Source organism: Heliangelus exortis, chromosome 31 (assembly GCF_036169615.1).
Source record: "Heliangelus exortis chromosome 31, bHelExo1.hap1, whole genome shotgun sequence".
NCBI lineage: Eukaryota > Metazoa > Chordata > Aves > Apodiformes > Trochilidae > Heliangelus > Heliangelus exortis.
The window spans coordinates 409,449-432,662 of NC_092452.1; the positions used below are offsets into that span (position 1 = coordinate 409,449).

Below are 23,214 nucleotides of genomic sequence, written 5' to 3' on the forward strand. Positions count from 1 at the left end.
AGCAGGGTCAGGGCTGTAAGGAGGGGGTTTGGGGGGGGGGTCCAGGGGATCCAGGAGCTGGAGCATCCCTGGCAGGGGCTGGGGGATGGGAGTGGCACAGGCACAAACACAAACACACTGCACACACACACACTGCACACACACACACACACAGACACACACAGACACTGCACACACACACACTGCACACACACACACACAGACACACACACACACACTGCACACACACACACTGTGCACACATACACTGTGCACACACACACTGTGCACACACACACACTGCACACACAGACACACACACACACTGTGCACACACACACACTGCACACACAGACACACACACACACTGTGCACACACACACTGTGCACACACACACTGTGCACACACACACACAGTCACACACACACACACTGTGCACACACACAACACACACACACACTGTGCACACACACACTGTGCACACACACACAGTCACACACACACACACTGTGCACACACACACTGCACACACACAGACACACAGACACACACTGTGCACACACACACACACAGACACACACACAACACACACACAAACACACACACTGTGCACACACACACACAGACACACTGTGCACACACACACACACTGTGCACACACACAACACACACAGACACAACACACACAGTCACACACACACTGTGCACACACACACACAACACACACACACAGAGACACACACACACAGTCAAACACACACACTGTGCACACACACCACACACACACTGTGCACACACACACAACACACACACGTTCCCCACACGCAGACACCAGCAGCACCAGCAGCCGCTGCAATCGCTGGAGCTCCCTGCTCCTCCTCCTCCATCTCCTCCTCCTCTTCATCCTCCTCCTCCTCCTCCTCCTCGCTGCCCACCGGCTTGCGGCAGCCCCGGGGCGGCCTCCGGCCCCAGAGCAGCTCCCAGACAATGACTTCATGCGGATTCTGCATCTGAAGACACCAGCAGCTCGCAGATAGCCCGAGGGGGAGGTATCCATGTGGTTGGCAGGGAAGCAGCCCTCCTCTCCTCGCCTTCCTTCTCCCCCTTTTTCCTCCTCGCACCCTCCAGCTGCCTCCTCGCCGACGATCGCCGCCTCCGGTCCCCCCGCACGGAGCTGAGCGCGGCCCCGGCTCCTTCCCGACCCCTTTTCCCCGGACTCCCCCCTCCCGTATCCCGGCTCCCACGCTTGCACCAGCCGAGGTACCACCGAGGCTATTTTTATTCCCCTCCATTCTTTTCCGGTTCTCTCGCCGCCGGGCTCGGTGCCTCTCGCATCCCTCCGTGATTCCCTGCTCCTCTCCCGCTTCCCGTTCTTCCCAGCCCAGCAGCAGCAGCAGCAGCAGCAGCAGCAGCAGCCGGAGGTGCGGGGAAAAAAAAAAAAAAAAAAAAAAAAAAAAATCGTCCCACGCCCGACACCCGCAGCGACAGCCCCGGCTCCGGCCCCCGGCCCTGATTCCAGGTTTGCATCCTCTCCATTCCTTCATCTCTTTGCTGGATGCGCCGGTGCCATTTGGGGAGGGGGGGGAGGGAAGGCGAGGGGTGAAAAAGGGGGAAGGGAGGGGGGGGAAAGGAGGGCTGGGGGGGAAAGTGGGAAGGATGGGGATTGAGGGGTGCTGGGGGGGCACGGCTGGGGGGTGGGAAGGGCAAAGAGGAGGTGGGAGGGGAGGGAATGCAAGAGGCAGCACCCAAATGAATATAAATATAAATATAAATATAAATCTATATCTCTGTATATAGAGATTTATCTCTGGGGTTTGGGGGGAAAGAGCAGGGCACAGCAAAGCATTTGCCCCCCAGCAGGGCTGCTGGGTGCATCCCCTGCATCCCCTGCACGGGGGTGCCAGGGCCGGGCAGCAGCAGCAGCAGCAGCAGCACCCACGAGGCTGCCACTGGCACCGGGCACCCACGGGCTCCCTTCTCGGCAGAGTGGCCACCCCAGGGTGCCGAGGAGGACCATGATGGACCTGAAGGTGGACGAGGAGGAGGTGGACAGTGGGCAGCCAGTGAGCATCCAGGCCTTTGCCAGCAGCTCCACCCTCCACGGGCTCTCACACATCTTCTCCTACGAGCGGCTCTCTCTGAAGAGGGTGTTCTGGGCTCTCTGCTTCCTGGGCTCCCTGGCCCTGCTGGTCCTGGTCTGCACCAACCGTATCCAGTACTACTTCCTCTACCCCCACGTCACCAAACTGGACGAGGTGGCAGCCACCAGGCTCACCTTCCCTGCTGTCACCTTCTGCAACCTCAACGAGTTCCGATTCAGCCGGGTCACCAAGAACGATTTGTACCACGCTGGGGAGCTCCTCGCCCTGCTCAATAACAGGTGGGTGCTGGGGGCCCTGCTGAGGTCCCCACGTCCCCACGAGAAGGCCACCACCACCCCACGGCCCCCAGCCACCCCACCAGGGCAGTGAGGACAGGAAGGGTTTGCTCCATGAACACCGTGGGCAGCATCTCCTCAGCCTTAGGGGAAGCAGATCCTGAGTTAGGTTCAGCTCCAGAGCTGGGCAGCAACATCAGCAGCCAAAATCCAGGAGGCTCCAGGTCCTGCCACAGCTCCTGGGCACGTGGCTCCCACCCTGGAGTTGCCCAGGACAGACCCAGCAGCCACGGCTTCTGTCCCCAGAGCCTGGCACCTGCAGCAAGGTCAGGGCCACCCGGGGCCACCCGTGGGGTGGATGCAGGAGGTGAAGGTGCTGAGCATCATCCCCCACGCACCAGAAGTGGGGAAGGGTCCTGGCCCTTGGGCTGTGGGTGCCAGGGCTGCTGGGGAAGCCCCCCCAGCCCAGCTCATCCCCATGGCCACAGCAACCCCAAGCCACCTCCCTGAGCTGGTGCCAGCAGCATCCTCTGCTCCCTGTGCCTCACCCAGGGGCTTCCCCACTGCCCCCCCTTTGGCATTCCCCATCGGGGAGGGATCCACAGCCACCAGAAGCAAGGGGACAGTGCAAGAGCAGAGGCTGAGAGCCACAACACCCAACCCACATCCTGAGGCCACCACCTGCAGCCGTGGCACTGGGGACATGGGGACAGCAGCTGAGGGACCACCCCTGGGGCAAGTGGGATGGGTTTGGTACCCAGCTACTGCCCCTCCTCTGCCTCTGGGACACTTTGTCCTGCTGAATGCCCTGAAAATGCCACCTGCAAAGTGCCTGGGGCTCTGCTGAGCTCCTGCCAGGGTCGGGGCAGAATTAATCCCTGTGAAGCCCAAATGGCTTTTGCCAGGAGAAGCAACCACCACGGCCAGGCCTGAGCTTCTGCCTCCTCTTTCCCTTAAGATACGAGATCCCCGACACCCAGACTGCTGATGAGAAGCAGCTGGAAATCCTGCAGGACAAGGCCAACTTCCGAAACTTCAAGCCCAAACCTTTCAACATGTTGGAATTTTACGACCGGGCTGGCCACGATATCCGGGAGATGCTCCTGTCCTGCTTCTTCCGTGGGGAGCAGTGCACCCCTGAAGACTTCAAAGTGGTGAGTGCCCCCGTGGCCCCAGCCTGGTGCCCAGAAGGGTGTTTGTCCACCTGTAGCCTCTCCTCTCTCCTTCCAGCTTGGAAAGGACCGAGAGCATCTTCATGAAGGGGATGCTGCTGGGTTTTGGAGGTCCAAAACTCCCCGGGAGCAGATGCTGCTGGGTGGAGTTGTTCCAGCATGGACAAAGCTCCCTGGGATCACTTGGGCTCTGCAGAACAGGGTCGTGCACGCCAGGCTGGGAACCTGGTGCTGGAAACCACCCCAGGGATGAGGAGGAAAAGCAGGGAGAGCTGCCTGGCAGTGACCCGGGGAGGTCCCTGGGGCACGGCACAAGAGTTGTGCCCCACCACGGAGGTTGCATCTCGTGCTGGTGCCAGGACCCAGCACACAATCAAACCTTTATCCCCTAGGATATCCCCCCGTTATCCCCCATCCAGCTGGGACTCACACAGGGCTGGCTCTTCCCAAGCTCCCTGCCCTGCACCCATCGGGGTCCCCATCCTCATCCCCAGCCCTGGGCTTGTCCCACTCACACCGTGGGTTGGGTGGGGACAAGGCCAAGGCACCAGCTGGGTGTCTGTGGGGCTGCTGCACAATTTGGGGGAATTTCAGCATTAAATTCCCGTGACAAGCTCTGTGCACAGAGCAGTTCTCTGTTGTCAGCTGTCAGGCATTTTGTTAAATGGAGGCAAATTGCAGCCTGGAGGGGGCTGGAGCTTCTCCAGTGGGGATGGAGCTTCTCCAGTGGGGATGGAGCTTCTCCAGTGGGAATGGAGCTTCTCCAGTGGGGCTGGCAAGTGGGGCCAGTTCCCAGCCTGCATGTGGCCACTGTTTGCCCAGCACAGGGTTGTGTTTTCTGCAGTGAAACATCCACGGGGAGAGCCTCATCCCAGCTCCCCACCTTCACCCACCTCCCCACCTTCACCCACCTCCAAGCAGCTCAAGCAAAGCAGCCTCCCAGCTGGTTTGTTATTCCTGCCTGGATCCCTCCCTGGGAGCAGCCTGGGATGATTTAATGGATTTGATGAGGAATTGCCTGCTCGCTGCTGTCTTTCTGCTGCTCTCTGGGTTCCCCTTTTGCAGCCTTGCACTCTCAGGGCTGTGGGGGGGGGGGGGGCTGGGGGCTGATTCTGCCTGGACCCGGGGTCCCAGCAGCCACCCCATCTGGCTGGAATGTTTGGGATCCCTTTGCCCCTTCCCTGGGATGGGGTCCTGGGGCTTTCAGCAGGGTTGGTTTGACAGATTCATTCCTTCTGCCTCCCTACTGCCTCCTCCCTGCTCGGGCTGCATCCACCCGGGCTGAGCTGGGTTTGGTGCTTGCTCTGGGGCTGGTGATACTGGGCCCCAGTATCACCAGTATCACCAGTATACTGGTGGGTGCTGGGGATCCTCATCTGGTGCCATCCCACAGGGATCCCACCGAGCAGGGATCCATCCTCTGCCTTTTGGGAAGCTCCTTGCCTGGTGGGTGCTGCCCCTCTCCTCTCCCTGACTCCGAGGAGATGCTGCATTTGGGGAGGGGCTTTGCTGGGTGCTGGGGAGGATTTTTGGGCTGCCCAGACCCCCCCTCCAGTGGCTGGGGAGGGGTGAGGGGGGGTCTGCCAGCGGGCAGGGATGCGGATTCGGGTTTCTCCCTTTGCAACCATTTTACTTGGGTGCTGTGGCTGCTGGGGACATCTGGGGGGGGTCTGATGGGGACATCTGGGGGGGCAGTGGCTGCCTGGGTGATGCTGGCTGCATGCTGATGTTGGTTGGTGCAGGAGGGGCTGGGAAAAGCAGCAGTTCTGCTGCCAGCACCACAGCCCCGGGGCTGTCACCTCCTGTCCCCAGCAGCAGGGAGGGCTCAGGGCAGGGGGGACAAGGGGGGGATGAGGGGGGGACGTGACAAATGCAAACCCTGGGCTGCCCTACCCAAAGCACCCGGGTGACAAGGAGGTGACAGGAGCTGCCCCAGCTCTCCCTGCAGCCAGGATGGGCTCCTCTGGCTGGATGAGGTGGGAAAGCCCATCCTGGGATTACAGGGGCTTTTCCCACCTCTTCTTTCATCCTGTGGCATCATCGGGCCACGTCAGGGGGTCCCTGGCACTGCTCAGCCCCCTCCAGTCCCAGCCAAGCTGTTTCTTGGGATGGGTGTTCCCAGCAGGGGCTGTGGGAATGCTCCAGGGGCAGAGTTGGAGCTGCCCGAGCTTGGACTCATCCTGTCCAGGGGATGGAACCCTCTAAGAGCACCCAGGGGAAACAATTTTCCCACCCCAGCTCTGCCCTGGCTCTTCTCAGCCTCTTCAGCACCAATGGGGGGAGGTTTGGGGTCCATCAAGCACCCCTGGATCGGGGAGGAGGATGCAGAGGGATGCAGCCACTTCCCTTCTCCAGCCCCAAAATCCTGGCTTGGCCTTCAAGCTCAGGGGTGCAAACACAAAGCTGAGGGGCACATCCTGACCCCCTCTGGACCTTTCCAACCCTGAGGGCCATGAGGTGAGGTTGTGCCCATCCTTGTGCCCACCAGACCACACAGGGGGGGGCTTCAGGGGTGCTGTGCCTGCTCCCCCTTTGCAGGGAAGGGGGAATCACCCTCCCTGTCACCTCCATTTCGGGGCCCTGCTCCCCATTAGCAGCAGAGATCCAGGTTTCACTCCTGCTCCTCCATTATTTATCACTTGGAGCCCTCAGGAATTCACAGCTCCCACCTTCTGTTTCCTCTCCCTCCCCGTGCCAGCAAAGGGCTCCTGGAACCCTCCTCATCCCCTCATCCTCACCCAGCAAGGGAAAAACCCCGGAGTCCTCTCTCTGGGCTCTAAACCCCCTTTATTTTCTTGCCATCCAAGAGAAGAAGGAGAAACCCAGAGGAAAAGTTTCCTCCCCCTGCCCTGGGAAGGTCCCTGGGCTGGGAGCTGGGGCTGCCCCATGGCAAACCCAACCTGGGGCTGGTGCTCAGTGCTCCTGAGCCCCTTTCTCAGGGTCAGGGCAGCTTTTTCCTCCTCCCAGCCAGCCCTGGAGGACAGCCACGTCCCCAGCTCCCTGTCCCCAGCTCCCTGTCCCCATCCTGCCTCACAGCAGGGATGCTGAGCCTGGCACAGGAGCCCTGAGGCTGAGACCCTGGGACATCCTCCATAAACTGCAGAGGATTAAGACCTCTGGACCATTTCCATGAGGTTCCAGGGCTGAGCTGGCACTGGGGAGAATTGAGTTTGACGTGGAGCTCGTGGCTCCTGCCTTTCCCATTGGATTCTGCATCCTCTGCCCTGGAAATACCTTGGAGCAGGAGCAAGGGAGGGAGCAGGAAAGGTCTGGAGCAGCCCAGCAAACCTTGGCCACGCTCCTCTTCTCCTTCCTCCCATCTCTGGAGCAGTGGAGGAGCTGTTGGGGTGGGAGATGGCTCCACCAGCCTCTCACTCCACCCCCCAGCACCCCACTGCCCCCTCTTGAGCCTCCCCACTGCCCTCCTGAACCCTGCTGAACCCCATTTTCCCCACCAGACCCCTCTGCCATCCAAACCTGCCCAGTTTGTGGGTGCCAGGGCACCCTCCAGCACCCAGGGGAGCTCAGAGAGGGGGTGCAAGGGGGCTCGGGGGGTGCTGCCAATCCCCCTGCTCTGCCTCAGCCCCATGGGACCCCCAACCCAGCACCCACGGGGGGGGCCCAGGTGTCCAGCCCACAGTTCCTCGTGGAGCTGTGGCAGTCAGAAGCCCAGGGATGGTGTGGTGAGCAGAGCTCCCCCGTGGTGCATCTTAGTGGATAATCATAGAGCTGGAGTGAAAAGCATCTCCAACACAGCTGGAGAGGCCAGGCACGGGAATTGCTGATACCCAGACATTTCCTGGAGCTTTAGACAGGGAATAAACAAACCCCACGGGACCACCTGGCTCTGGAAAAAACAACCTGGGGACCACGGGTGGGCAAAGGGGGGGCAGCTGCTGGTCCTAGATCACATCTTCCTCCCAGTTTGGGGCCAGTCCCTGGTGGCACATCTGCAAATTCTGCAAGACGTTCAAGTGATTTATGCAAATCACTTTTTAAAGGAGCACAGGAGCTCCTAAATAACTGGGAAGGGTTGGAAGCTGGACGTGCTCACCTGGAGCTGCTGCTTCCCGGGGCCAATTCACCTCTGGCATCCCAGGGGTTCTCCCTGGCTCCCCAGAAGCATCCTCTGCAAATTCCCAGCTCTCCAACAGCAGCATCTTTGACTCCAAAGGTTCCATCATTTCCCAGGCAAACGAAGCCAACCCGGGCTGCCTGGTGCAAAATATTTGGGAGTTGGTGGCACGGAGAAGCAGCCAAGGGCAGGAGCCCCATGGATGGGGCTACAGCTGGTTCCAGGGAAAACCCATTGGATCAGGAGCATCCCAACTCTCTCAGCTCAGGAGTTCTCAAGCATTGTGGCATTTTCCTCAAAGCAAATCATCCTGAAGGACCCCGTGAGCCGTTTAGCCCTGGGGCAGGGAGCAAACTCCTCCTTTCCCAGCCTCTTCCCAACCTCTCCGGACAATTCCCTGCCTGGGGGGTGCAGGCAGGAGGCTTGGGGACCCCTCAGCTGCCCTTGGGGACCCCTCAGCTGCCCCTGGGGACCCCTCAGCTGCCCGTGGCTTTGCTCACCCCAGGCTGACACCAAAGGGGGACAGCGAGGCCAGGGGGTGACACCGGTGTCACCGTGGGAAGGGAAGGAGCCACCAAACCCAGCACCACCTCCTCTGAAATCCCTCAGCTCGGGGCCTCACAGCTGCTTCATCAGGAGCTCTGCCAAGGAGCAGGTGAAGCATTTGGTGCCTCCAAACCCTCAGAGCACTCAACAAAATCGCTGCTCCCACCCTCCCACCCCCCCCAACCTCCCCCCCAAACCAGGGGCTCAGGAGAGAGAAGGATTGGAGGGTCAGGATCGGGCCCACCCAGTCTCCATGAGCACAAACCTGCCCAGAGCCACGGGAAGCAGCAGCAAACCCTGCACAGGAGCTCTCTGCACACCTGGAGCTGTCACCCCACCCAGAAATCTGCATATTTGGAGCTGTCACCCCCACCCAGAAATCTGCACACCCAGAGCTGTCAACCCCACCCAGAAATCTGCATATTTGGAGCTGTCACCCCACCCAGAACTCTTCACACCTGGAGCTGTCACCCCACCCGAAGCACTTTGCACACCCGGAGCTGTCACCCCACCCAGAACTCTTTGCACACCCAGAGCTGTCACCCCACCTGAAGCACTTTGCACACCCAGAGCTGTCACCCCACCCAGAACTCTTTGCACACCCAGAGCTGTCACCCCACCCGAAGCACTTTGCACACCCGGAGCTGTCACCCCACCTGAAGCACTTTGCACACCCGGAGCTGTCACCCCACCCGAAGCACTTTGCACACTCAGATGCTCCACGCACACCTGGAGGTTTTGTCACTGGGAGCTCAGAGCAGCTCAGCTGCACCTCAGGCCATTCCTGCTCCCCTTGCCCATAAAAAATCATTAACAAATGAATTATTAATTATTATTAATAAGCTTTAATGGCATCTGTGGCTGCCGGAAGAGATGAAGAGGCTTTCCAGGGCTGTCTGACCTCAACAGAACGAGGATGTTACGGCTGCAGACAGGGAGCCTGGGCACATGTGCTCTGCAGATGCCAACCCCACGGGCTGGAAACTCAGCCCTGGACCATCCCATGGGATTTCTCCAGACATTTCCCCCTTCAGTCTTTACCCAAGACCCAAGCAGGGGCACACGGTGCTGCTGAGATTTCAGAGACTCTGCCCAGGGAATGTCCTGGTGCCCTTTTCCTCCTCTCTGCTTCCCCGGTATCAAGTGGGGAGAAGCTGGGTGGGTCCCCCAAAGCGTGTGGAGACAGACAGGAGGCAGAGATCTCTTCAGGGAGATCTGAGAAATTAACTGTCCCGGGGCCTTTTGCCTCGGTTTTAATTTATCTGTTTTTTTATGTCTGCCTTTGTTTTATCGCCTGCAGTTTGGCCGGAGCTGGGGCTCCCTAAGCAGCAGGCAGCACTGCAATTCCCGAAACAACCATGACTCAAGGAGCATCTCACTATCTCAGGCTCTTATTTATTTATACAGGCCTTGACACTTGGATATTACAACCTTTTTTTTTTTTTTTAAACTTTTTTTTTCCCCCTGCACGGAGACCTCGGTGCAGTCGCATCCAAGCTCTCCCCAGAAGGACAGAGCTGGGCCACGGCTTGGAGCTGGGGAAGGGTGCTCCCCATTCTCCCTCTGATTTTTCAGGGATTTTCAGCCTTTTTCATCCTGGCAGCAGCAGGGAAGTGACGGGGAGACCCATCCAGAGCAGCCTCACACTGGGGCTGTGTAACCACCCTGCTTGGATCAGATTAGATTTGAAAACCACGATGCGTGCAGAGCCGGTGAAGGCAGCGAGGAAACCAGATAGGAAGACAAGTTCTTGTTTATATATATATATATATATACACAATTTATTTTTTTTTTCCCTCCCACCCCCCCCCCCTCACCAATAAAACCATCAGCTTGAATCTGCTGCCAAGAGCTGCCTGAACAATTGTGAATGCTGTCAGAAAAAACTGCAACCTGCTCCTGGGTAATTCACGACCGGCAGGAAAACGCGGAGAGGAGAGGGGATTAAAAGTGTCTGCACAGGGTGACACCGAGCACCAGGGGAACCAGTGGCACCTCAGCACCATCCTCCACATCCCAACAGGAATCCTCCACCATCCCACCGACCCCTCCGTGGCACAAGGGGACGTGGCCAGAGAGCAAAGCACTTGGAAAGCTCTGGGTGTTGCGAAGAGTTTTCATCAAAGAAGAGTAAAAAAGAGGAGGAGAAGTGGCTGTGGGAGCTGTGGCAGCAGATGCCCAGCAAAGGGCCCACACTTGATGCCCACAGAGCTGTGGGGGGTCCTGGAGGAGCCCCCCCCGAGGAGCCTGAGCCAACGGAGCTGCAAGTGGCCTGGGGCAGCAGCTCCAGCACCCAGCTGGGAAGAGCTCGGCAGCGCTGGCCAGAGGAGCTTTGCAAGATTAATGGAGTTTAAATGGAAATGTTTGGAGAGGAGATAAGGCTCTGTCTGATATGAAATCACATGGAACACTGGGAGCCAGGGAGGCCCCGGGTCCATAATGAAGTCCACTTAGCACATTACTCACCATAATGTGCTTTTTATTAAAACTGCTCTGCAGATGTGGAGTCTGCAGCCAGCAACCCCGGGGGAGGATGGCACGGTGACCTGGAGCCCCTCCACCCCACCAAAAGGAGCTGGGACAGAGTGTGCCAGCCCAGAACAGTCCCAAAAATGGACCTTTGGTTTTCTGTCACCTGTGGGAGCCAGGGACAGGACTCCAGCATCACCCACAGGGCTGGGGCTGTCCAGGCCCGCAGGGATAGGGTGGAGAAGAGGCGGAGGTGGGGAATAATACAGAGGAAAAACTCCTTTTTAATCATCAATTTTTCTGCATTAGGATGTGACATGCTAATCCACTGTGAAGCATCTAATCTGGGGGATAAAGGAGGGATAACACAAGCTGGGCCCAGCTTGGCCCAGGGAGCACATGGAGGCAAGGTGGCAGCATCTGATAAGGGTGGCAGGATTAGTGCCAGCAGGGATCCTGCCTGCCCGGGCAATCCCACTTTGCTCGACTACCCAAGCTCTGCCTCTCCCCAGGGTCAGGGAGGGGATTTGCAGCCACGGAGCCATCCCAAAGCAGCTCATTCTGCTCCAGTGGTGATGGAGGCACTGCAGGTGCCATCAGCAGCATCTTGGCAGCTCTGGGAAAGCCAATTCAGCAGCCAGAGCACACGGCAAACCTGATTTTCATTCCCTCCCAGCACAGTGGCCCCGGCAGCACCGTGGGAGCAGGATGCCTGGGGACCCAAATATCCATCCCCAAATCCTGCTTCATTTTCACCCCATCTCCTCCTTTCCCACCCGCTGGTGCCCGGACACCCCCAGGGATGGTGCAGGCAGTTCGGTTCCGGTTCGGCCGAACCTTGGCGGGCAGCATCAGGTTACAAAGCGGAGCGGGGCCGATTCCCGGGGCACTTTTCTGCCACAGCCTCCCCGGAGCTGCTGCCGCTTGCAGGCCTGGGATAACAGGAGCCTCGCGATGTTGTTTGCTCCTCGCCTCCTCGGGGATTGGTTTTATCTCTATGAATAACTCCAGCCCGGCTTTGATCTCCTCTGCCATTAAAGCGTGACAGGCTGTGAAATGTGCTGCTGCTGCCGTCAAATCCCCCTCCCTCTCCTTTCCTTCCCACCCCCTCCCCCCCCCCCGCCGCCTCCGTGCTCCCCGGCTCCAGGGATTCTCCTTTCCCAGACCCGTGAGAAGCTACAGAGCAAGGAGCGGAGCAGAACTGGACCAGGACGGTGGCCAAAAGCTGTTCCAGAGCCTCCAGGCTCCTTCCATCGGCTCCTCTCCCTTTTGCCGCAGCGGGGAAAAAGGGCACGGAGCATCCCCGGTCCCCACGGGTGGGTCGGGGGGTGGTGGCATCATCCCAGCAGGCGCCGCCACGGGGGCTGATGTCACGGCCTAATTTTAGCATCCCCCCGTCCCTCTCCCCCGCCGAAGCTTTACCTGAGAGTGGGTAAAAATAACTCCCGGCGAGGGAGGAGCTGGAACGAGCCCAAGGACTCCTTCAGCATCTCCAAAAACTTCCACAAACCGGGACGGCACCCTCTTTGCCCGGCAGCGCGGGGACACCGGGCACCAGAGTTTGTCCCCCCAGTTGTGGAGTCGAGACACTGTCCCCTGAGTGCTGGTGGCTCCGTGCTCCTGGCTCTGGCTCTCCCGGGTCACCTTCACCCCAGCTCGAGTGTCACCTCTGGGACAGGAGGGGGTAACCAGAGCCAGGGCAGAGCTGAGCCCGTCCCCGCCGCTCCCCGGGAGCTGTTTAAGCCGAGCGATGCAGGTTAATGGCCCCAGCTGATGATGGAGTGTTTTCATTACAGCATCTCCCTCCCTCCCTCCCTCCCTCCCTCTCTCTCTCTCTCTTTCCTTGCTGCAATTGCTCCCAAGGAATCCCATTAAAGCTCCCCACGCTGTGGGGTCAGATCAACCCATTGCTCTCCCCATCAGGGATTGTCCCAGAGGGCACAGGGCAGCTCCACTCACTTGCTGCCAGGGCTGAACAAATCCCTTCAGGTTTCTCTTCCGTTTTCCTTCTCCTCCTCCTACAGACATTGCAAAGGACCCAGAGCCTGTCCCAGAGCTGGGCAACAGCAGAAATCTCACCCCAGCTTCAGAGTATCCTCTAGCTCCTGCTTGTGTGCTTGCTCCCAGCTTGCTCCCAGCTTACTCCCAGCTTGCTCCCAGCTTGCTCCCAGCTTACTCCCAGCTTGCTGAGCCAGCCCAGTGCCTCCAAACCACCTCCCCCAGCCCCATTTCCCAAGATGAGTCCCAGCTGAGCTTCAGAGTTGCTCCCACAGGGTGGGTGTGACCTTGCTCTCTGCTGCGTGAAATTTCATCCCGTGGCTCTGGTGTCCGTGCCCAAGGTCACCCATCCTTCCTCCCAGGTGCTGACAAGGTCCCCAGCTTTTTGGCAGCTGTCAGTGTCCCTCTTACACGAGGACCCTACTGGGAATACGGAGCTTGGGAAGCCCCAGGGTGGCCTCTTGAGGGACAACCCCCTGTCACAGCATCTGTCACCTTCTTGGCTGATCCCCAGTGCAGGGATCCCCAGTGCACTCCCTGCCCGTTGCACTGCTGGGGAAGTTTTGCAGTGATGGTTTTGCAGTGGAATCAGAGCAGATTGGGACAAGTTTCCTCCTTGCATTTGCTCACCTGCTTTGGTGGTCCCAGTGTCTGTGTGCTCAGGGGTGTGGGGGGAGGCACAGCAGCCAAACCCAGGGGCTGGGGTTTGCTCCCCACACCCTGGCATCAGCCAAAACCACCCCTCCAGCTTTTGTGCACCAAAGTGCTGCTGTATTTAGATGCTTCCCTTCCCCTTTGGGCTGCGGTGCTGGGAAGGAGCTGGAGATTGCTCTGTGGTCTCCTCGGATGCTTTTATCAAGTGCTGAGCACAGGAAAAAAAGCAAACCACAAGAAGGGGCTGTGCTGCTGCAGGGAGGAGATGTCTTTGCTCCTTGCCACCGACTCCATCCCACCCACCCCTCATCGGGGCACCCTTCCTGACCCCCCAAAACTCCCTGGATCAGCAGCACGAGGCTTGGGCACCATCCCCCGGGGGAAGGGGTGGCTCCTTGTGTCCCCCCGTGGGGATCCGGAGCACCGTGTGCTGGCTGAGCTCTGCAGGAGGAGTCATCAACCAAATCCTGCCCAAAACAGCCCCGGCTTGGCAAAGGATGGAGCTCACGCTGCGTGGGACATCGCCCGTGCTGGATGCTCCCCTGGAGCTGAGCCCGCAGGGTTGGGATTGCCGGATCAGGATGGGCAGAAAGGAGCTCGAGGACTCCACAGCATCCTCCTGCCCACACCGCAGCAGTCACGGGAGTTTTTTTGGAAAACCTCTGGCTCCAGCAGCCTCGATGAAGAGCGCAGAGAGCGGGGCATATGGTAGCTCCGGAACCAGCCCGGCACCCGGCAGCGAGGACCTGGCTGGAGCAGCCACTGGGGCTGCCAGGGCTGCCCTGCCCCGCGGTGAGGATGAAGGACACAACGTGGGTCCCCAGCACGTTGGGTGCCCTGCACACCCACCCCTGAGCACTCCGGAGCAGCCCCTGAGGACCCCCCAGGCAGCACCGGAAGATCCCGAGGTTTTGGTGCTTCTGGAGCAGGATCCGTCTCTGCTCCATCCTGCCAGCAGCAGCCGGGCCGTCCCGGGAGACCTGGGGAGGCTGCAGAACCGCCCCTCGCTCCTCCTCTCCTCCTCCCTGCTCCTCATATACCCTCCTCTCTCCGGCCCCTCTGAGCAGCCCTCTGCTCCTCTCCCTCCCGCTCACCTCTCGCTCCTTCTCCATCCTCCATTTCTCTGAACTTGCCCCTCCTTCCCCCCCTGCTCTCCCCCGGCCCCTCTCACCCCCTCCTAGAGGAACCTCCCCACCATCGGAGCCCCCCAGGCTGCAGCAGGGCAGGAACCAGGACCCCCACAGCAGAACCAGAACCTCCAGGCTGCAGCTGGGTCCTCCAGACCAGGCAATGCCCCTCCAGATATTCTGCACCATCTCCTTCTCCAGCGAGGAAGGGCCAAGGGATCCTGCGGCTGCCAGGAGGGGAGAGGATGGAGCAGAGAAGTTCCTCTACGGGCAGAAGGAGGAGGATGAAGAGGAGGAGAAGGACACCAGGGCAGCCACGGACTTGGTGGCCTTTGCCAGCAGCTGCACTCTGCACGGACTGAACCACATCTTCGTGGAAGGCAGCCTGGGTGCCCGGCAGGCTCTCTGGGCCCTGGCCCTCCTCCTCTCCCTCTCCATCTTCCTCTACCAGGTGGCCGACCGTGTCACTTACTACCTGGAGTACCACCACGTCACCCTGCTCAGGGAGGTGAACACCCCCCAGGTCACCTTCCCCGCCGTCACCTTCTGCAACATCAACCGCCTGCGGGTCTCCCAGCTCAGCCACCGGGACCTCCTCTACCTGGCTCCCCTGGTTGACTACGAGCCCGGGATGGAGCTGGGCTTCTCCCCAGCCCAGCCCAGCCCTGAGGATGATGATGAGGAGGAAGAGCCCCTAAATTTATACGGGTTCTTTAACCGCACTTGCCACCAGCTGGAGGACATGCTGCTGAGCTGCAGCTACCGGGGCCAGCGGTGTGGCCCCGAGGACTTTGTGGTGGTGAGTAGCCCCGAGGTGGCCAAGCAGAGGGAGCAGCTGTGGCCAGCACCGTCTTGGATGGGGCAGGTCGGGCGATGCTGTCCTTGTCTGGGGACAGGCTGACATTTCAGCTTCCTCTGCCAGCACCCGGGTGTCTCGCTGGAGCCGGGGATGGCACCGGCAGCAGGGACCATCTGGTGGGACACGGAGAGCAGCCCCGGGGCTGTGCTTGCAGAGGAGGTGCTTGGCATCTCTGTCCCGACGTCACCACCACCCGTGGGGCACCGTGGGGCTGCAGCTCAGTGGCCTCAGGTGGCCCTTGCCTGGGCTGGCAGTGGCTCGGTGGCTGCTGGAGGGACAGGGATGATGGGGGGGGGGTCAGGATCCCCTCCATCCCCATCCTCTGCAGGGATGAGGAGGGCTTGGAGGAGGTGCTGGGCTGAGTGCTGTCATTGCTGTCAGTCTGCAAAGTGTCTCCTCTTGAGCCCATCCTTGTGCCTTGCTGGGGGACTTCTCCTCCTCCAGTGGGGCAAGGACAGGCAGGTCCAGCAGTGAGAGACACCCCCAGGACAGGAGCCTGGGTCTGATCATCCCCCCCAGGCCAGTGCCGGGGGTTTGGGGCTGGTGTTGCCCTCCTGGGTCCACGCAGTGGTGCCAGCAGGAGTTTGGGGCCATCAGAGGGTCCCTCTTGCTCAACCCCACGTCCTCTCCTCCAGGTTTTCACCCGTTATGGGAAGTGCTACACCTTCAACTCCGGGCAGGACGGGAAGCCCCGGCTCATGACCATGAAGGGAGGCACTGGCAATGGCCTGGAGATCATGCTGGACATCCAGCAGGACGAGTACCTCCCAGTCTGGGGGGAAACAGGTAACCAGCACCCCAGAGGCTCTGCCAGCAGATCTGCTCCATCACTGGCACCTCCTGGGGTTCTGCCCAGCCCCTTTCCCACCTCCCCACCTCCCAGCTCGACGTCTCTCAGGCTGCCTCCTCCTCCCTCCTTCCATTTCTCATCACTTTGGGTCCTTTTCTTTCCTTTGTCTTCACTCCTTGCCATGGCAACCCCCCCAATGGGTTTCCAGAAGCAGCCATCACTTGTTTATAAATAGAGGCCAACACCTTCCCTGCTGCTCTCCCCAGGTGCTGGAGCAGGAGGGGCAGGGGCAGAGGGGACAAGGACATGGTGTGCAAAGGGATGGATGGATGGATGGACACGGGAATAACTGTATTTCATGTCTTCATTCAGAGGGGGCACAGCCCCAGGCTCACCCCCCCTCTCTCTGCTGCAGACGAGACCTCGTTCGAAGCCGGGATCAAGGTGCAGATCCACAGCCAGGATGAGCCCCCCCTGATCGACCAGCTGGGCTTTGGGGTGGCTCCTGGCTTCCAGACCTTCGTGTCCTGCCAGGAGCAGAGGGTGAGGACTCGGGGAGGATCTGGGGTGTTTTCTCCCACCCCGTGCTCAGGGTTGGAGCTGCCGTGGGACCTCCCCGTCCCGCTGCAGCGAGGGTGTCTGTCCCAGCACCGTGCTGCTGGGCTTTTCTCCCCTCACTCCTGGCTCCTTGCCCCCCTTTTCCCAGCTCATCTACCTGCCACCTCCTTGGGGTGACTGCAAGGCCGGGGTGGGAGACTCGGAGTTTTTTGACACCTACAGCATCACCGCGTGCCGCATCGACTGCGAGACGAGGTACCTGGTCGAGAACTGCAACTGCCGCATGGTCCACATGCCAGGTGAGACCCCCACGGGGCTTGGAAGGGTCCAAAAACCCAATCCCACCAAGAAAATCAAAGAATTCTAGAATCATCCTGGTCAGAAAGTACCTCTGAGATCATCCAGTCCAACCCTTGATCCGTCCCCGCCGTGGTCAGCAGACCACTGAGTGCCACTGAGTTTTGCTTAAAAACCTCCAGGGATGGAGAATCCACCCCTTCCCTGGGCAGCCCCTCCCAGTGCCTGCTCACCCTCTTTGGGAAGATTTTTTTTCCTAAAAACTGCTTTCTCTCTCCTCCAGGAGATGCTCCTTACTGTACCCCGGAGCAGTACAAGGAATGTGCAGATCCAGCTTTAGGTGAGGCTGCCCGGCCCCGCGGGACCGAGCTGGGGGGTGTTGGGTTTCTCCACCTCTCCCATCTCCCTTTCTCCCTGCCCAGATTTCCTGGTGGAGAAGGACAACGAGTACTGTGTCTGCGAGATGCCCTGCAACGTCACCCGCTACGGCAAGGAGCTTTCCATGGTGAAGATTCCCAGCAAAGCCTCTGCCAAGTACCTGGCCAAGAAGTACAACAAGTCGGAGCAGTACATTGGGTAACGTGCTGAGGCCTCAGCCATGGGGCAGCATCTTCCCCCTCCACCCCAAATCTCAGCCTGATGCTGCTTGTGTCCTGCACAGGGAGAACATCCTGGTGCTGGACATCTTCTTTGAAGCCCTGAACTACGAGACCATCGAGCAGAAGAAGGCGTACGAGGTGGCTGGCTTGCTGGGTGAGTGCTGGGGGCCCTGCTGGGGGCCCTGGGGACAGCAGCCCCCAGGAGGTGGCCTGGGGACAGCAGCTCCCTGAGGAGGTGGCCTGGGGACAGCAGCCCCCCAGGAGGTGGCCTGGGGACTGCAGCTCCCTGAGGAGGTGGCCTGGGGACAGCAGCCCCCCAGGAGGTGGCCTGGGGACAGCAACTCCCTGAGGAGGTGGCCTGGGGACAGCAGCACCCCAGGAGGTGGCCTGGGGACAGCAGCTCCCTGAGGAGGTGGCCTGGGGACAGCAGCCCCCCAGGAGGTGGCCTGGGGACAGCAGCTCCCTGAGGAGGTGGCCTGGGGACAGCAGCCCCCCAGGAGGTGGCCTGGGGACAGCAACTCCCTGAGGAGGTGGCCTGGGGACAGCAGCACCCCAGGAGGTGGCCTGGGGACTGCAGCTCCCTGAGGAGGTGGCCTGGGGACTGCAGCCCCCCCAAGGAGGTGGCCTGGGGACAGCAGCCCCCCAGGAGGTGGCCTGGGGACTGTAGCCCCCCAAGGAGGTGGCCTGGGGACTGCAGCCCCCCAAGGAGGTGGCCTGGGGACAGCAGCCCCCCCAGGAGGTGGTCTGGGGACTGCAGCCCCCCAAGGAGGTGGCCTGGGGACAGCAGCCCCCAGGAGGTGGCCTCGTGGTGGCCCCATGCCCCGTGGCCCCATCCCAAACCCCTGGGATGTTCCGACGCCGCGGATGCCGAGCGAGACCCCCCGGCTGGGATGAGTTTTGCCCTTTCTCTGCCCCCTCTGCCACCAGGCACCGGGCTCACCCCCCCCTGATGGCTTTTCTGTCCCCTGCAGGTGACATAGGGGGGCAGATGGGGCTCTTCATCGGGGCCAGCATCCTCACAGTGCTGGAGCTCTTTGACTACGCCTACGAGGTGAGTGTCCCGGCCACCCCGCTGCTACGGGGGGGACCTGGTTTATCCCAGAGCACCAAAACCCTCGGGTAGGACACGGGGAAAAGCCCCAAACGTGGCTCTTTTAGGTGATAAAGCACCGACTGTGCCGGGGGGGAAAGTGCCACAAGAACCACAAGAGGAACAACACGGACAAGGGCGTCGCGCTCAGCATGGACGACGTCAAACGCCACGTGAGTGGGTGCTGGGGTGCACGGGACCTGCCGGGGCCCTCACAGGATCTCACACCATGGTTTAGGTTGGAAGAGACCCCCGAGATCATCCAATCCAACCTTTGACCAGCCCCATAATCAACTACTGAACCGTGTCCCTAAGGAACGGGTCCAAATGTGCTTTAAACACCTCTGGGGATGGTGACTCCACCCCTGCCCTGGGCCATCCCAATGCCAGTGAGAAAACATTTCCCAGTTTCCAGCCTAAACCTCCCCTGGCTCAGCTCCCAGCCCTTCCCTCTGCTCCCATCACATTTTGCTAAGGAGCAGAGGCTGTTTCCCTCCTGGCTCCATCCTCCCTTGAGGTGGTTGCACGGAGCCATGAGGTCTCCTCTCACCTCCTCTTCTCCAGCCCAACCCCCCCCAGCTCCTCAGCTCCTCACAGGATTTGTGCTCCAGGCCCTTCCTGAGCTTTCTTGCCCTTCTCTGGACATTTCCAGCCCTTCCATATCCCTCTTATAGTGAGGGACGTGGACACAGGACTCAAGATGAGGCTGAGGCTCAGCAGCTGCCCCAGATGTGTTGGGATGGGGACACAGGGACTGTCACCACTTCGGGGAGTGCTTGGGAAGGGGGTCTGAGAGCAGAGATGGTGTGGGGAGAGAGGACTCGTTCCCTGTGGGTGAAACACCAATGTCCCATCCATCCATCCATCCATTTATCCATCCATTTATCCATCCATTTATCCATCCATTTATCCATCCATTTATCCATCCATCCATCCACCCACCCACCCACCCATTTTCCCACCCATTTTCCCACCCATTTTCCCACCCATTTTTCCACCCATTTTTCCACCCATTTTCCCACCCATTTTCCCACCCATTTTCCCACCCATTTTTCCACCCATTTTTCCACCCATTTATTCCACCCATTTATTCCACCCATTTATTCCATCCATTTTTCCACCCATTTATTCCATCCATTTATTCCACCCATTTATTCCACCCATTTATTCCACCCATTTATTCCACCCATTTTTCCACCCATTTATTCCACCCATTTTTCCACCCATTTATTCCACCCATTTTTCCACCCATTTTTCCACCCATTTATTCCACCCATTTTCCCACCCATTTTTCCACCCATTTTTCCACCCATTTTTCCACCCATTTATTCCACCCATTTTTCCACCCATTTATTCCACCCATTTTCCCACCCATTTATTCCACCCATTTATTCCACCCATTTTTCCACCCATTTTTCCACCCATCTTTCCACCCATTTTCCCACCCATTTTCCCACCCATTTTCCCACCCATTTTCCCACCCATTTATTCCATCCATTTATTCCACCCATTTATCCACCCATTTATCCACCCATTTTCCCACCCATTTTCCCACCCATTTTCCCGCCCATTTTCCCACCCATTTATCCACCCATTTATCCACCCATTTTTCCACCCATTTTTCCACCCATTTATCCATCCATTTTTCCATCCACCCATTTTCCCACCCATTTTCCCACCCATTTATTCCACCCATTTATTCCATCCATTTTTCCACCCATTTTTCCACCCATTTATTCCATCCATTTATTCCACCCATTTTTCCACCCATTTATTCCATCCACTTATTCCACCCATTTATTCCACCCATTTATTCCACCCATTTTTCCACCCATTTTCCCACCCATTTTCCCACCCATTTTCCCACCCATTTTCCCACCCATTTATTCCACCCATTTATTCCACCCATTTATTCCATCCATTTTTCCATCCATTTTTCCACCCATTTTCCCACCCATTTATCCACCCATTTTTCCACCCATTTATTCCATCCATTTTCCCATCCATTTTCCCACCCATTTTCCCACCCATTTTCCCACCCATTTTCCCACCCATTTTCCCACCCATTTTTCCACCCATTTTCCCACCCATTTTCCCACCCATTTTTCCACCCATTTTCCACCCATTTATTCCACCCATTTATTCCACCCATTTATTCCATCCATTTTCCCACCCATTTTCCCACCCATTTTTCCACCCATTTATTCCACCCATTTATCCACCCATTTTTCCACCCATTTATTCCACCCATTTTTCCACCCATTTTTCCACCCATTTATCCATCCATTTATCCATCCACCCACCCATCCATTTTCCCACCCATTTTCCCACCCATTTTCCCACCCATTTTCCCACCCATTTTCCCACCCATTTTTCCACCCATTTATTCCATCCATTTTCCCACCCATTTTCCCACCCATTTTCCCACCCATTTTCCCACCCATTTTCCCACCCCTTTTCCACCCCTTTTCCCACCCATATTCCCACCCATTTTCCCACCCCTTTTCCCACCCCTTTTCCCACCCATTTTCCCACCCCTTTTCCCACCCATTTTCCCACCCCTTTTCCCACCCATTTTCCCACCCCTTTTCCCACCCATTTTCCCACCCATTTTCCCACCCATTTTCCCACCCATTTATTCCACCCATTTATCCACCCATTTTTCCACCCATTTTTCCACCCATTTTCCCACCCATTTTTCCACCCATTTATCCACCCATTTATCCACCCATTTATCCACCCATTTTTCCACCCATTTTCCCACCCATTTCCCACCCATTTTCCCACCCATTTATCCATCCATTTTTCCATCCACCCATTTTCCCACCCATTTTCCCACCCATTTTCCCACCCATTTACCCATCCCCACCCCACAGAACCCCTGTGAAAGCATCCGGGGCCACCCAGCAGGCATGACCTACGCAGCCAACATCCTACCTCACCACCCTGCCCGGGGTACTTTTGAGGACTTCACCTGCTAACCCCGACACCTGGATGTGCACCCTGAGCTACCAAAGCCTCGGGAAGCTGCCCCGCTCCCCGCCGGCGCCGCCCGACAGAGCCCACCCGAGGGGACCCGGCTCCCGGCCACGGCGGTGGGACAAGGACAAGAGTTTGTGGGACAATGGATTTGGGGTCGGGTCACGCCGGACCCCGTCCCGCAGCCCCCGCGGCGGCTGCTCAGCACCTGCCCCGCTCCTTCAGAGCCCCCGAGGAGGAGGCTCCGTCCCCCCCCTTCCCCGCGGCGCGGGGAGCCGCACGCACAGGGGGTCGGGGCTTGGCCCTGCCCCGGCTCCTCCTTTTTAACTAAAAACCCAAAAAGCCAAGAAGAAGAAGAAGAAGAAAGAAGAAGGAACAGCAGCAGCGGCCACTTGGCCACCAAGACCCCGCCCGTCTGTCCCTCCCTTGTCTCCACGTCCCTCCCTGCTCCGACGCCCGCTGGAAACCCCCGTGCCCGGCAGGAAGGGTCCCCAAGGACCCCCGCGGGGTGGTGGCTTTGGCACCCGGGTGGCCCTCAGCCCACCCCCTCCTGGGTGCTCCCAGGCACACGAAGATGGGATGGGATGGGGCACCCCCACCCCTCCAAAACGTCTTCCTCAGCCCCAGGGGATGGCAGTGCCCGAGCCACCGGGATGGCTGGTTGGCCACTGGGATGGCTGGTTGGCTACTGGGATGGCTGGTTGGCTACTGGGATGGCTGGTTGGCCATCAGGCTGGCTGGTTGGCTAGTGGGATGGCTGGTTGGCCACTGGGATGGCTGGTTGGCCATTGGGATGGCTGGTTGGCTACTGGGATGGCTGGTTGGCCACTGGGATGGCTGGTTGGCTACTGGGATGGCTGGTTGGCCATCAGGCTGGCTGGTTGGCTAGTGGGATGGCTGGTTGGCCATTGGGATGGCTGGTTGGCCATTGGGATGGCTGGTTGGCTACTGGGATGGCTGGTTGGCCATCAGGCTGGCTGGTTGGCTAGTGGGATGGCTGGTTGGCCATTGGGATGGCTGGTTGGCCACTGAGATGGCTGGTTGGCCATCAAGCTGGCTGGCTGGCCACTGGGATGGCTGGTTGGCCACCAGGATGGCTGATTGGCCATTGGGCTGGCTGGTTGGGCCACCGAGCTGGCTGGTTGGCCACTGGGATGGCTGGCTGGCTACCGGACTGGCTGGTTGGCTGGCTGGTTGGCCACCAGGATGGGTGATTGGCCACTGGGCTGGCTGGCTGACTACCAAGCTGGCTGGTTGGCCACTGGGCTGGCTGGTTGGCCACTGGGCTGGCTGGTTGGCTACTGGGCTATCTGGTTGGCCACTGGGCTGGCTGGTTGGCCACCTGGCTAGCTGGTTGGCTACTGGGCTATCTGGTTGGCCACCTGGCTAGCAGAGGGTGCTCTGGTCCAGGGGACCAAAGGCTCCCACCCCACTGAGCCCCCCAGAGCCCCTGGGCACCTTTAGGGCATCTTCTGGCTCGTTGCCCCGGGACCACCACTGCTCCCCCATCCCTGCCCCCCCCCAGCCCCCCCAGCAGAGCCTCTGCTGCCCCCCCCTCCCCCCCATTTAACTCTGGGGTTCAGTGGAATTTGGCCTCCCCCAGCCCCCCAGCATCAAGCAGGAGCCCCCCAGGGCTGAAGTGCT

General features: G+C 59.2%; 2 protein-coding genes across 2 annotated transcripts; both read left to right on the plus strand.

The window, feature by feature from the left end:
- The first annotated feature begins 804 nt into the window (after positions 1 to 804).
- ASIC1 (acid sensing ion channel subunit 1) lies at positions 805 to 22,449 on the plus strand. The gene is made up of 12 exons (XM_071729535.1): positions 805 to 1,499; positions 1,966 to 2,360; positions 3,316 to 3,511; positions 15,893 to 16,043; positions 16,463 to 16,590; positions 16,754 to 16,904; positions 17,186 to 17,242; positions 17,325 to 17,478; positions 17,564 to 17,655; positions 18,473 to 18,552; positions 18,660 to 18,764; positions 21,468 to 22,449. Exons 2-12 carry the CDS (start codon positions 1,996 to 1,998, stop codon positions 21,570 to 21,572), a joined length of 1,584 nt encoding a protein of 527 aa, XP_071585636.1. The 5' UTR covers positions 805 to 1,499; positions 1,966 to 1,995; the 3' UTR covers positions 21,573 to 22,449.
- Positions 14,187 to 15,868, plus strand: LOC139789072 (acid-sensing ion channel 4-A-like). Its single transcript, XM_071729566.1, has one exon. It carries the CDS (start codon positions 14,562 to 14,564, stop codon positions 15,297 to 15,299), a length of 738 nt encoding a protein of 245 aa, XP_071585667.1. The 5' UTR covers positions 14,187 to 14,561; the 3' UTR covers positions 15,300 to 15,868.
- Positions 22,450 to 23,214: the final 765 nt, after the last annotated feature.

Coding starts and splice junctions, on each gene's coding strand:
- ASIC1 (XM_071729535.1), top strand. CDS start 1,996: ATGATGGACCTGAAGGTGGACGAGGAGGAGGTGGACAGTGGGCAGCCA. Junction 2,361..3,315: donor CTCGCCCTGCTCAATAACAG/GTGGGTGCTGGG, acceptor CTTTCCCTTAAG/ATACGAGATCCCCGACACCC. Junction 3,512..15,892: donor CCCCTGAAGACTTCAAAGTG/GTGAGTGCCCCC, acceptor CCTCTCCTCCAG/GTTTTCACCCGTTATGGGAA.
- LOC139789072 (XM_071729566.1), top strand. CDS start 14,562: ATGCCCCTCCAGATATTCTGCACCATCTCCTTCTCCAGCGAGGAAGGG.